Genomic DNA, 15,373 nt, shown 5'->3' with positions numbered 1-15,373 from the left:
GACAAAATGTTCCCATCAGCTGCAGAGCGTTTGAAGATGCTGTTGTGTATCATCAGGTTTATTTGATGTTCTCATTCTTCACATGTTGCCAGATTCACCACAGAAACCAAACACAAACTTTATTAGTGAGTTTTAGAAGTCTAAACACACCATCTGGACTCATGTGGCTCTTACCTGAACGTGTGTCTCCATCATCTGGCCACAAACAAGAACTGCTAGAATACAAGAAATAACTAGATAAAAAAAGTTTGTCAAGACTAACTTGATTAGTATGATTAGACCAACATGATTAGTAAGTTGCTATTATGTTTCTGGCATATTAGCAAGTTGCTAGCATGTTCCTAGCATGATTATCAAGTTGTTAGCATGTTCCTAGCAAGATTAGCAAGTTGTTAGCATGTTTCTAGCATGATTAGCAAGTTGCTAGCATGTCCCTAGCATGATTAGTAAGTTGCTAGTATGTTTCTGGTATATTAGCAAGTTGTTAGCATGTTTCTAGAATGATTAGCAAGTTGCTAGCATGTTCCTAGCATGATTAGTAAGTTGCTAGCATGTTCCTAGCATAATTAGCAATTTGCTAGCATAAACAAGTTACTAGCATGTTTCAAGCATGATTAGCAAGTTTCTAGCATGCTACTAGCATGATTAGCAAGTTGCTAGCATAAACAATTTGTTAGCATGTTTCTAGCATGATTAGCAAGTTGCTAGCATAAACAAGTTACTAGCATGTTTCTAGCATGATTAGCAAGTTTCTAGCATGCTACTAGCATGATTAGCAAGTTGCTAGCATAAACAATTTGCTAGCATGTTTCTAGCATGATTAGTAAGTTGCTTACATGTTTCTAGCATGATTAACAAGTTGTTAGCATGTTCCTAGCATGATTAGCTAGTTGTTATCATGTTTCTAGCACGATTAACAAGTTGCTAGCATGTTCTTAGCATAATTAGCAAGTTGCTTACATGTTTCTAGCATTGTTAGCAAGTTGTTAACATTTTTCTAACATGATTAGCAAGTTGCTAGCATTTTGCAAGCACTAGCAAGTTGCTAGCTTGTTTCTAGCATGGTTAACAAGTTGTTAGCATGTTTTTAGCATGATTAGCATGTTTCTAGCATGATTAAAAAGTGGCTAGCATTTTGCAAGCACTAGCAAGTTGCTAGCTTGTTCCTAGCATGGTTAGCAAGTTGTTAGCATGTTTCTAGCATGATTAGCAAGTTGCTAGCATTTTGCAAGCATTAGCAAGTTGCTAGCATTTTGCAAGCATTAGCAAGTTGCTAGCTTGTTTCTAGCATGGTTAGCAAGTTGTTAGCATGTTTCTAGCATGGTTAGCAAGTTGTTAGCATGTTTCTAGCATGATTAGCCAGTTGCTAGCATTTTGCAAGCATTAGCAAGTTGCTAGCTTGTTTCTAGCATGGTTAGCAAGTTGTTAGCATGTTTCTAGCATGGTTAGCAAGTTGTTAGCATGTTTCTAGCATGATTAGCAATTTGCTAGCATTTTGCAAGCATTAGCAAGTTGCTAGCTTGTTTCTAGCATGGTTAGCAAGTTGTTAGCATGTTTCTAGCATGGTTAGCAAGTTGTTAGCATGTTTCTAGTATGCTTAGCAAGTTGCTAGCATTTTGCAAGCATTAGCAAGTTGCTAGCTTGTTTCTAGCATGGTTAACAAGTTGTTAGCATGTTTCTAGCATGATTAGCAAGTTGCTAGCATTTTGCAAGCATTAGCAAGTTGCTAGCTTGTTTCTAGCATGGTTAACAAGTTGTTAGCATGTTTCTAGCATGGTTACCAAGTTGTTAGCATGTTTCTAGCATGATTAGCAATTTTCTAGCATTTTGCAAGCATTAGCAAGTTGCTAGCTTGTTTCTAGCATGGTTAGCAAGTTGTTAGCATGTTTCTAGCATGATTAGCAAGTTGCTAGCATTTTGCAAGCATTAGCAAGTTGCTAGCTTGTTTCTAGCATGGTTAACAAGTTGTTAGCATGTTTCTAGCATGGTTACCAAGTTGTTAGCATGTTTCTAGCATGATTAGCAATTTTCTAGCATTTTGCAAGCATTAGCAAGTTGCTAGCTTGTTTCTAGCATGGTTAGCAAGTTGTTAGCATGTTTCTAGCATGGTTAGCAAGTTGTTAGCATGTTTCTAGCATGGTTAGCAAGTTGTTAGCATGTTTTTAGCATTATTATCAAGTTACTAACATAGGAGGAGTTAGAGTTGATCATTTTAGTCTCAGAAGAAGAAGACGAAAAAGTTTAAATAGCATTTCAGTAAGTAGCTTTATCAAGTGAACTTAATGAACACATGAGGATTGTCTGCTTTGAGCTTGTATTTGGATCAGTTTCATTGATTAGTCCTTCATTTATGGAGTAAAACTGTCTAATGTGTCTAATGATGTAATGAGGTACTTTTCTAGATTTCAGTTGTTAGTCTTTGATTCAGGTTCAGCAGTGGCTTCCTAAAATGAATCAGTTTCTTCCTTCCAAACACTGGCATCATTGAACACATTGAATATAAATTTGAATCATTCTGTGTTTTGAGTTATTCCTGTTATGCAGCACATTTTCATGCCTCGTCATGATATACACAAATACTGAATTTATAAAAATAGATCAGCTCATGTAAGGCTTTTTTTTCTTCATCAGGGTGAATTTTAAATAATTGTTTTCTACTTTTGGATTGAGGGAATGGCTGTGTAAGTAAATGTATTCAGAAATATCAGTTTGTTCATTTCTAAGTGAAATGTTTGACACTAAACATGTTTTAGAGGATTTGAATTGATGATCAGTTTATAGGTTTCTGGGGTGCTGCTTTCCATCTTATTTGTCAGACATCATCCTTCAGGAAGTGACATCATTACTAAGGGAAATCAGCAGTGAGTCATGTGATCAGTGGTATTTGGTTTGTTTCTCTCTAAAACTTGTAAAAAAAAAAAAAAAGTTTAAAATGGTTTTAGTATTAGTTTTAATTTTATTCCCGTTTTAGAATAGTTTTATATTTTATTTAATTTATTTAACATCTATTTTAATTAAATGTTTTTGTGAGTAAAATTTAAGTGCCTGTTTTTAAGCGCTATTTTTGTATCATTAACATTTTAGTAGCATTAATAAATATATCTGTTTAGTTTTTATTTCAGCATAAGTTTATTTTAGTAATTAAACTTCATGAAATTTTGAGTAAAATATATAAAAGTTTATTTATTCAACATGTATTCTATTTCAGTTAACATTATTTACTACACTATACTATACTGCCCTCCAAAGGTAAAGCACAGTAACTACACATTTGGTCAAAATTGAGTTAAGGCTTAAAATGGGCTTTGTGACAACCGTTTTGTCTTGTGGCCCAAAAAGTCTCCTGGTTCAATTTTGTCCCTTTCAGAGAAATGTGAGTGTCAAAATCGCAGTAACTACAAAATCCAAACTAATATGGTGTAAAAACTTTAAAGGCATTTTTTCTCAGTTTCAGTGTTGGCGTAGTTACTGCACTTTGCCTTTGTAGGGCAGTATAATTGTTTTAATTTTAGTTTGAGTTTCTGTTTTTTTTCTAGTTGTATTATTTTTTCATGTTTATTTAGTTTTGTTACTGTCATAAAATATTTTAATGTCTTTTTTATTTAGCATTCATTTTAATTATTAACTTAATTATGCTGTAATATTTTTAGTGTTGAGTATTATTATATTATTATAATGTTTTGAATTATTAACATTTTATTGATTAACATGTTGATATTTATTAATATTTATAATGAAAAATACATATTATATACATGTTTTTATAATTATATATACATATATTTTAGTAATTCAGTGAACACTCAAACTAAACAGAAATGTCACTTTGGCAAAAAAAAAACTAAACATTTTTTTCAATGTTTTATTTGATTAATTTAATGATTATCAATATTTATATTTATATACACTACCAGTCAAAAGTTTGAAACAGTAAGATTTTTTAGTAAGATGTTTTTTTTAAAAAGTATCTTCTGCTCATCAAGTCTGCATTTATTTGATCTAAAGCACAGCAAAAACTGTAAAATTATTTTTTTATATTTAAAATAATAGTTTCCTATGTGAATATCTGTTAAAATGTAATTTATTTCTGTGACCAAAGCTGAATTTTCAGCATCATTACTGCAGTCTTCAGTGTCACATGATCCATCAGAAATCATGCTTATATACTGATTTGTGGCTCAAAAAAAAAAAAAAAAAAAAAAAAATATATATATATATATATATATATACATATACATTATTGTTGAAAACAACTAAGTAAAAACTTTTCAGGTTTCTTTAATTTATAGAAAGTTCTGAAGAACAACATTTCTCTTAAAAGTTACTCTTTTGTAACATTATAAATGTCTTTATCATCACTTTTGATTAATTTTAATTTAATAATGTTACAAAAGCTTTTTTTTTCGTCAAAGAATCCTGAAAAAAATGAACTCAACTGTTTTAAATATTAATAAAATGTATTAATAAAATATTAATAAAATGTTTTTCAAGCAGCAAATCAGTATATTAGAATGATTTCTGAAGCATCATGTGACACTGAAAATTCAGCTTTGATCACAGAAATAAATTACATTTTAAAATATATTTAAATAGAATTTTGAACTTTGCATCAAATAAATGCAGGCTTGGTGAGCAGAAGAGGCTAATATTTTTATCAAGTTGATATTTTGATACTTTTATCAAGTTTTAAACAGTAAGATTTTTAATGTTTTCTTTTAAAGAAGTCTCTTCTGCTCACCAGGCCTGCATTTATTTGATATAAAGTGCAGCATAAACGGTAAAATTAAAAATTTAAAATAACTGTTATCTATGTGAATATCTGTTAAAATGTAATTTATTTCTGTGATCAAAGCTGTATTTTAGCATCATTACTGCAGTCTTAAGTGTCACATGATTCTCCAGAAATCATTCTAATATACTGGTTTATTACTATTATGTTAAAAACAGCTGAGTAGAACCTTTTCAGGTTTCTTTGGTGAATAGAAAATTCTAAAGAACATCAATGATCTGAAATAGAACTCTTTTGTAACATTATAAATGTCTTTATCATCACTTTTTATCGACTTAATTTAATAAAAGCTTTTTATTTCAGATAAATGCTGATCTTTGAATCTCATCAAACAGTCCTGATAAAATGTACTCAAATGTTTTAAATATTGATAATAATGTTTTTTAAGCAGCAAATCAGCATATTAGAATGATTTCTGAAGCATCATGTGACACTGAAGAGTGGAGTAATGATGCTGAAAATGCAGCTTTGATCACAGAAATAAATTACATTTTAAAACATTCAAACAGAAAGCAGTTATTTTAAATAGTAAAAATATTCCAAAAATTGAAATGCAGAAGAAACTTTTGACTGGTGGTGTATTTTAATGTCAGAGCAGATATTAAATCAGCGCAGATGTGTTAAAGTACAGTCATGTTCTGGTTTGTAATCAGAGAGTAGTGTGTGTGTGACAGGCAGCTCTTGTTTACTCTGCTATCAGTCACATGATCGTTGAGTGTGTCATGTTCAATGAGGCAGCTGTCATCAGGAAGGGAAGCCCTGCGGCTCCTGCGCTTCACCCGCGGCCGAACTTGTCGTTCAAGTGAGCAAAAAGAGCGCAAAGAAGACTCAAAACCCTGCTGAGAGCGTCATGGGATCCAAAGACAAGAAGTCCAAGGACGAGGGGAAGAAGAAGAAGAAAGCGGAGAAAGACGAATCGGAGGAGGAGGACGACGACTCCCAGAAGAAGAAGAAGAAGAAGTCCAAGAAAGGAGCCGATGAGAGCGATGATGAGGGCAAGAAGGGGAAAGGCAAGAAGAAGAAATCCAAAAATGTTGATTATGTGGAGATTTACGAGAACGAGCTGAGAAACTACGAGCCTGATAAAGTGGAGAACTATGAGGATGAGTACCACAAGAAGAAAGGTAGAGTGACTCAAACATTAATAAACATCAGTGTTTTCGGTTTTTGGAGGACGTGCAACACTCTTGAAAGTAAAGCTTTATTACTGGCATTGATGGTTTTGTGAAGAACCTTTATTTATTTATTCATGAGTCTGACTCTGTTCACACTGTAGTCATTAGACTGATTCAGATTCTGAGTTTGAGACTGTTTGTGAGTCGTTTTGACTAATTCAATATAAGGAATCGGGTACAGAGTCATTTGTTCATGAGTTAGACTCATTAGACTGATTCAGATTGTGAGATTTTGAGTCTTTTTGATTGATTCATTAAGGAATCGGTTAGAGAGTCATTTGTTCAAGAGTTGGACTCAACTGTTCACACTGTAGTCATTAGACTGATTCAGATTGTCAGTTTGAGACTGTGAGTCTTTTTGATTGAATCATTATAGTGAATCAGTTAGAGAGTCATTTTTTCATGATTTAGACTCTGTTCACACTGTAGTCATTAGACTGATTCAGATTGTGAGATTGAGACTGTTTGTGAGTCTTTTTAAATGATTCATTATAAGGAATCGGTAGAGAGTCATTTGTTCATGAGTCAGACTGAACTGTTCACACTGTAGTCATTAGACTGATTCAGATTGTGAGATTGAGACTGTGAGTCATTTTGATTAATTCAATATAAGGAATCAGTTAGAGAGTCATTTGGTAATGAGTCAGACTGAACTGTTCACACTGTAGTCATTAGTCTGATTCAGATTCTGAGTTTGAAACTGTGAGTCATTTTTATTAATTCAATATAAGGAATCGGTTAGAGAGTCATTTGGTAATGAGTCAGACTCCACTGTTCACACTGTAGTCATTAGACTGATTCAGATTGTGAGATTGAGACTGTTTGTGAGTCTTTTTAAATGATTCATTATAAGGAATCGGTAGAGAGTCATTTGTTCATGAGTCAGACTCAACTGTTCGCACTTTAATCATTAAATCAATTCAAATTGTGAGTTTGAGACTGGATCTTTTTGACTGGTTCACTGCAAGGAATCAGTTAGAGAGTCATTTGTTCATGACTCAGACTCTGTTCACACTGTAGTCATTAGACTGATTCAGATTGTAAGTTTGAGACTGTGAGTCATTTTGATTAATTCAATATAAGGAATCGGTTAGAGAGTCATTTGGTAATGAGTCAGACTGAACTGTTCACACTGTAGTCATTAGACTGATTCAGATTCTGAGTTTGAAACTGTGAGTCATTTTTATTAATTCAATATAAGGAATCGGTTAGAGAGTCATTTGGTAATGAGTCAGACTCAACTGTTCACACTGTAGTCATTAGACTGATTCAGATTGTGAGTTTGAGACTGTTTGTGAGTCTTTTTAAATGATTCATTATAAGGAATCGGTAGAGAGTCATTTGTTCATGAGTCAGACTCAACTGTTCACACTGTAGTCATTAGACTGATTCAGATTGTGAGTTTGAGACTGGATCTTTTTGACTGGTTCACTGCAAGGAATCAGCTAGAGAGTCATTTGTTCATGACTCAGACTCTGTTCACACTGTAGTCATTAGACTGATTCAGATTGTAAGTTTGAAACTTTATGACTGATTCATTACAAGAAATCAGTTAGAGAGTAATTTATTCATTTGTGAGTTTGAGAGTGTTTGTGAATCTTTTTGACTGATTTATCAATTGGAGAGCAATTTGTTCATGAGTCATACTCAACTGTTCACACTGTAGTCATTAGACTGATTCAGATTGTGAGTTTGAGACTGTTTGTGAGTCTTTTTAAATGATTCATTATAAGGAATCGGTAGAGAGTCATTTGTTCATGAGTCAGACTCATCTGTTCACACTGTAGTCATTAGACTGATTCAGATTGTGAGTTTGAGACTGTTTGTGAGTCTTTTTAAATGATTCATTATAAGGAATCGGTAGAGAGTCATTTGTTCATGAGTCAGACTCAACTGTTCGCACTTTAATCAGTAGATCAATTCAAACTGTGAGTTTGAGACTGGATCTTTTTGACTGGTTCACTGCAAGGAATCAGTTAGAGAGTCATTTGTTCATGACTCAGACTCTGTTCACACTGTAGTCATTAGACTGATTCAGATTGTAAGTTTGAAACTGTTAGTGAGTCTTTTTGACTGATTCATTACAAGGAATTGGTTAGAGAGTCATTTGTTCATGAGTCAGACTCAACTTTATACACTGTAGTCATTAGACTGATTCAAACTGTGAGTGTGAATAGGCTTTAATGATCCATTTTCTGATTTCATTGTCAATTATCTTGACTCTATCATGTCATGATGAGTTTTCCTCACATGTGTGTCATTTAGAGCTTAGTCATTGTTCAGCAGGGCGTTTCAGGCTCTTCTGCTATGGAAGCTCCTCATTAATAATGCACATGATCTCATGTATTCTGTGCTCAATCAAATCAAGCATGTTTCTCCCAGTCTATGAGGTAGTGACCATCACCGGAGACGTCAACGGAGCCGGAACGGATGCCAACGTCTTCATCACACTCTTCGGCGAATACGGCATCACTCCCAAACTTCATCTGGCCAGCAAGTGAGTCTGGCCTGAAACTCGATTCATAATCATCCGTGTAAATAATAAATGAATTTTGGGCCTGGTCGCCGCATGTCTCGTTGTTTACAGTTACAGTACGTGAATGTGTTATTTCTGCTGATGATATTTAACACCATCGTTCTGTCTTTCCCTGAATCCACAGCACAGACAAGAGGTATTTGAGTGTGTTCCTCTCTGTTTGAGGGGAATCTAGATTTCACTGCTGTTGTGACGTTTACATGTGCACATGCTATTCTAGAACCCTTCATCAAGGAGCAACATTTAATTTGCATGATGATAAAGTCTGATTCAGTGAGGTTTATTGCTTCTCATAATGAAAGGCTACAATATGCATGTGCTGTACATCTCTATGATGGACTGGTGTGAATCATGCGGAAATGTATAGCATTGTGCTGCAGAGATAGAAAATCTGCAGCGCTTTACTATTCTGTTTCCAGACACACATCATTCAGAATATAATCATCTGCATAAAGCTCATTTACAGAATATGTGTGTTTGTCAGCAAATGCATGATATATTTGGTGCTGGATATCATGCATTTTCTGAAATTTATTGTGACTGTTTTTAAAGTTTACTAAGGGCATACAATGAATATACGATGAGGAAAATAGTGCATTAAAGCAATAGAGTTATAATGCACAGCCATTGTGCACATAAATTGCATTTATTCGCTGAGGTTTATACTTTAAGTCTTTTATGCTTATATATAATGAAGGGTCAATCATTTAGATTTACAACATTGCATTGCATTGCATTTATATCTAATTAATATATGGACTAAGTAGTATTATTGTTTAAAAGGATTCAAAGTTTGATTTTTGTCTTCAGCTTTTGCATTAAGTTAGATGATTTTGTGTTTGCAGAAATTATGATGTATGGTTATTGTATGCATTAATATTTATTGCAGGAATCGAAGTGCTTTTGAAAAAAACAAAACTGACGTCTTTCGGATTAAAACACACAATGTCGGCCCTTTGAAAAAAGTTAGGTAAGTTGGGCAATTTTACTGTGATTTAAGGTCAGTAATAACTGAATTTGCAACTGAAAATAAATAAATATTAGTTAATAAAAAATATATTTTACTTAATTGTTTTTTTAGAATAAAAAACTACTTTTTGAAGTAGTAAATAAAAAAAGATGATTGGAGTATGCAATCATCAAATTTACATTACTATTCTGAGTGAAAATTATTTCTAATTTTTTACAGTGTAATCTCTCTAACTATTTCTCAGTCTTAAAATCTTTTGATTTAAAGCCTTCTGTTGAAATACTTTAACTTAGCCTTGTAAATAAATATAAGTTGTGCTTATGTGATCCTGGACCACAAAATGCATGGCCAAAAATACATTGTATGGGTCAAAATGAGAATGATTTCTTTTATGCCAAAAAGTCATTAGGATTTTAAATAAAGATCATGTTCCTTGAAGATATTTTGTAAATTTGCCTTTCCCTCAAAAAATGTTTTTCTTTCACCTCTTTATTTCCATCACAAATGTTTTTTGTGAGCAAACACAAAGTTCATAAACTCATAATTCTGACTTTTTATATCAGAAAAAAGTCACAATTCAGACTTTTTTCCTCGTAAAAATGTGAGTTTGAGGAACTTCTTTTCAGGAAATACTGGCTTTTCCCCCAAAAATTGCGTGATACAAACTCAATTCTTACTTTTTTCTCCGAAATGTGTGATATAAACTTGCAATTGTAAGAAATAAAGTCAGAATTGCAATATAAACTCACAATTCTGACTTTTTTTCTCGTGCGAGTTTGAGGAACTTCTTTTCAGGAAATACTGGCTTTTTTCCCCCAGAATTGCATGATACAAACTCAATTCTGACATTTTTTCTCAGAAATGGGTGATATAAACTTGCAATTGCAAGAAATAATATCAGAATGGTGAGATATAAACTCGGAATTCTGACTTTTTTTTTTTCTTTTTTTTTTAGAAATTGATGATATAAACTCGGAATTATGAGATATGGTTTTCTTCACAAATGCAAGTTTGCATCTTGCAATTCTGACATTTTTTCTCAGAAATGGGTGATATAAACTTGCAATTGTAAGAAATAATATCAGAATTTTAGATATAAACTCAGAATTCTGACTTTTTTTTAGAAATTGATGATATAAACTCGGAATTATGAGATATGGTTTTCTTCACAAATGCAAGTTTGCATCTTGCAATTCAGACATTTGTTCTCAGAAATGGATGATATAAACTCACAATTGTGAGAAATAAAGTCAGAATTGCAATATAAACTCACAATTCTGACTTTTTTTCTCGTGCGAGTTTGAGGAACTTCTTTTCAGAAAATATTGGCTTTTTTCCCCCAGAATTGCGTGATACAAACTCAATTCTAACTTTTTTCTCCGAAATGTGTGATATAAACTTGCAATTGTAAGAAATAATATCAGAATTGCGAGATATAAACTCAGAATTCTGACTTTTTTAGAAATTGATGATATAAGCTCACAATTGTGAGAAATAAAGTCAGAATTGCAATATAAACTCACAATTCTGACTTTTTTTCTCGTGCGAGTTTGAGGAACTTTTTTCAGGAAATACTGGCTTTTTTCCCCCAGAATTGCATGATACAAACTCAATTCTAACTTTTTTCTCCGAAATGTGTGATATAAACTTGCAATTGCAAGAAATAATATCAGAATTGCGAGATATAAACTCGGAATTCTGACTTTTTTTTTTTTTTTTTTTTTTTAGAAATTGATGATATAAACTCGGAATTATGAGATATGGTTTTCCTCACAAATGCAAGTTTGCGTCTTGCAATTCTGCCATTTTTCTCACAGTTGTGAGAAATAAAGTCAGAATTGCAATATAAACTCACAATTCTGACTTTTTTCTCAAAAATTGATGATATAAACTCACAATTGTGACTTTTTGTTGCATTTCCTTGTTCTTTCAATTCAATAAGTACATTTAAGATTGAAAAAAAAAATACTTTTTGCATATAAGTACAATAAATACCACATAGTTTAAGACTTTTACTCAAGTAATATTCTAAGCGGTGACTTCAGCTTCTACCAAAGTCGTTTTCTGGCAAGATATCTGTACTTTTACCTAACTATGGCTTTCAGGTACTTTATACACCACTGAAAACAATCAAAGTCAAGTCAAAGTCAACTTTATGGTCAATTCTGCCACATGGACAGGACATACAGCGAATTGAAATTGCGTTACTCTCAGACCCATGGCGCATACAAGTAACATTAAATACAAAAAGGTAGAATTTAAATGCAATTAAACATATAAAATATAAAAATGAAAAATACAATATACAAGTAAGGGCACATGGTAGAGAGTGCAAATCCAATTAAAGAAGTAGTTGTGTGTGACTTGGAACTAGCAGTGCATTGAATGTGAGCAGTATGTCGGTCCGTTCTGTGTTTTTGTCAGGATTGAGCATGATAACACAGGTCTGAACGCCAGCTGGTTTCTGGACCGGGTCGTGGTCACGGACATGAACAGACCGCATTTACGCTTCTACTTCGCCTGCAACAACTGGCTGAGCTTGACCGAGGGCGACAGCCTGTACGTCCGAGATCTGCTGGGCAGCCTGGACCCCATGGACATGCCCAAATGTGAGCCTTTATCTCTTAGTCTCTTATATCACCTTTAAGAGTACTAGACTTTGGAGAAAAGTTGTGAAATTGTCTCTATCTCTGATTCCTTGAGTCATGTCAAGTTAAATATAAGGAAAGGGAAAGGAAAGGACATCACGTGTGGCAACCCATACTCAGAATTTGTGCTCTGCATTTAACCAAAGTCCCTTTAAGGCAAGTCATGTCACTCGGCGGCCATCTTTGAAACGCCTCTCGGGCATACAAGTGCAGCTCCTATCTGTTTGAATGGGGAAACATCAAATTCTCCAAAACTGTTCACCAAGCTTACGATTAAATTTCATATTTTAAATCTCCAAAGAAATCCAACAAGAACTGCCTCATAAATATGGTTCCTTGTGCTCCAATAGCGTGAAAAAACGCTTATTTTTCCGGCTAGATGAGCCAGTGCGCATGCGCAGTACTGAGCGCACGTCTTAGAGCACCGATTGTTTCTATAGCAACCGGGACTTCTAACGGCAGCTGCAGTGACGCGCTGACTTTTCTAATCAACGATTGGCTCTTTCACTAAGAAGGCGGGGCTTCGCGGCCATAATGAGCGTTGCATTTTTCCCCATTCAAAACTACACGAGTGACATGTCTTGGGTATTCTATAGTCTTTGATTTAACCCATCCAAGTGAACACACACACAGAGCAGTTGCTGCGGCTTTTCTTAAAGGACTCACCTCAGTCTGCCACACTGTAAAAAATGACAGTGAATTTAACGGTAAAAAACTGTAAAAATGCTACGGTAAAAACCTGTGAAATGGTTAACGGTAAGTTCCCCTTCCGTTTTTGGAAGTGAAAAAGAACGTAAAATTTACATTGTATAACCGTAAACTGACATTCCCAGAATTCCCTGAATTTCATTTTTTTATTTAATGTTTTTTTTTTTTTTTTAAATAACTTCATCTTAATTTTTTTCTTGGCAGTTTTGTACATTAGGGTTGTATGTTACATCTAATGTTGTTAAATTAATGTTTTTTGCATTATTTTATAGTTTTATGTGTGTTACCATGATGGTGTTTAGTGTTTGTGCGAATGACACTGTGCACCTTCTATATATGTTATTATTTAAAACCTCCGTGCGATGGACTTTGGTTCATCATGTGATGTTAATATCACCACCTGCTTTTGGTGGTTATCATTGTATTACAAAGGTACAAAACAGATTTCAGTGCTTCAAAAAGTTGGTACATTACCAGTATATGAGTTACAGTTTTTAGTATGAAATTACGGTATTTACCTGTAAATTTAAGTGAAAACCTTAAAATGTAAAACACTGCTACCGTATTTTTTACAGTAAAATTCTGGCAACCACAGCTGCCAGTTTTTTACTGTAAATTTTACGGATTTTTTACGGAAGCAAAAAAGGCTTTTCTTACTTAGATTTTTTGTCTTGTTTCCAGCCAAAATATCTAAAAATTCTTGAATCAGGAAGGATTTTCTAGACGAGTAAAAATTTGTGTCTTGTTTTCAGTAAAAACAAGCCAATGGGGAAAGAAAAATAATCTAGTTGTCTGCTTGAAATAAGATTTTTTTTTTCTTACCCCATTGGCAGATTATTTTGCTTGTTTTAAGCAAAAACACACTTAATTTTGACTTGTTTTTACTAAACACAAGATAATAATTTTTACTTGTCTTGAAAATCCTTCCTGATTTAAGAATTTTTAGATATTTTGGCTGGAAACAAGACAAAAAATCTAAGTAAGAAAAGCATTTTTTGCAGTGTTGTAAACTGCGAAGCTCAATTAATTTTTTTTCACTGTATGGGAATTATCCTAAAACCACAGATCTGTCATCTTGGATCATGCTTGAGTTTAAAGGAGTAGTTCACTTCCAGAAAAAAATACAGATCATTTACTCATCCTCTTGTCATCCAAGATGTTCATGTCTTTCTTTCTTTCGTCGTTAAGAAATGATGTTTCTCGAAGAAAAATTTTAGACATTTTTTTCCATATAGTGGACTTCTATGGTCTATGGTTTTTATTGCATCCTTAAATTATTGTGTGTTTTTTTTTTTTTTTTTTTTTTTGCAGATAATAAATATGTTGTGAGCGTGTTCACAGCTGATGTAAAAGGCAGCGGGACAGATGCTGATGTCTTTCTCAACATTTTTGGGGAAAATGGTGATACAGGTAATAAAGATGTATATAAACAGCCATGTTTAAGCATTACCAGGTGAAAAAAAATATTTAAAATAATTTAAAAAAATAATTTAAAAATAGTTTAAAGATTTATTTTTAATTTTTGCAAAATGAATCCATATTCACATGGTGTTCCCTTGTGAAAAAGAAGTCTGCTTAATTATTGAATGTGCACTACACTGCAAAAAATGCTTTTCTTAATTAGATTTTTTGTCTTGTTTTCAGCCAAAATATCAAAAAATTCGTAAATCAAGAAAGATTTGACAAGTAAAAATTAATGTCTTGTTTTCAGAAAAAAGAAGTCAAAATTAAGTTTTAGAACAAGCAAAATAATCTGGCAATGGGGTAAGCATTTTTTTTTTCAAACAGAAAACTAGATTATTTTTCTTACCCCATTGGCAGATTATTTTGCTTGATTCAAGCAAAAACGCTTAATTTTGAACTCAAAATGTTTAAAATCTTTTGGCCGGAAACAAGACAAAAAAAAAAGTAAAAAAAAAAAAAAAGCATTTTTTGCAGTGTAGTTTATTTCAAATTTTAAAAGTATATTTTTTTAAATACTGTACCTGCTCATATAACAGTAATGAAATCAAAGCCACTTAAATACACTTTTCAAAAGTGCACTTTGTAATAATTTTTAATAATGTTATGTCATGCGGCCTTATGTCTCACATGAGACAAAGATTATGATATATGAACGATTATGTAAACAAGTATGCTTTAAAGAACTACACTTATTTGAATGTGTTAACTAACATACTAATGCAGATGTACTGTACTTTTTAACTATATTTTATACTATGATTTGATTTATGTTTACATTTAGGAATATACACTGCCGCTCAAAAGTTTGGGGTCAGTAAGACTTGTAACGTTTTTAAAAGAAGTCTCTTATGCTCATCAAGGCTGCATTTGATCAAAAATACAGAAAATGTTATTACAATATACAATAATTGTTATTATTTTATTATACTTTAAAATATGATTTATTCCTGTGAGGCAAAGCTGAATTTTCACCAGCTGTTACATGAGTCTTCTGTGTTACATGATCCTTCAGAAATCATTCTAATATACTGATTTATTATTAGAATTATAAATGTTGGAAATGTTTTTTTGAAACCTGTGATT

The 15,373-nt window shown here is 32.9% G+C and overlaps 1 protein-coding gene across 1 annotated transcript in view; it reads left to right on the top strand.

The window, feature by feature from the left end:
* The first annotated feature begins 5,639 nt into the window (after nucleotides 1-5,639).
* The window catches only part of LOC141287772 (lipoxygenase homology domain-containing protein 1-like), a 54,517-nt gene continuing 44,783 nt past the window's right edge, over nucleotides 5,640-15,373 (top strand). The window contains exons 1-5 of the mRNA XM_073819900.1: nucleotides 5,640-5,913; nucleotides 8,347-8,461; nucleotides 9,390-9,470; nucleotides 11,895-12,079; nucleotides 14,138-14,236. Of these exons, the coding sequence (XP_073676001.1) occupies nucleotides 5,640-5,913; nucleotides 8,347-8,461; nucleotides 9,390-9,470; nucleotides 11,895-12,079; nucleotides 14,138-14,236 (754 nt within the window). The remainder of the gene's footprint in view (nucleotides 5,914-8,346; nucleotides 8,462-9,389; nucleotides 9,471-11,894; nucleotides 12,080-14,137; nucleotides 14,237-15,373) is intronic.

The sequence above is a fragment of the Garra rufa genome, chromosome 15 (genome assembly GCF_049309525.1).
Source record: "Garra rufa chromosome 15, GarRuf1.0, whole genome shotgun sequence".
Lineage (NCBI taxonomy): Eukaryota > Metazoa > Chordata > Actinopteri > Cypriniformes > Cyprinidae > Garra > Garra rufa.
This window is presented reverse-complemented; position numbering and strand designations above follow the sequence as displayed.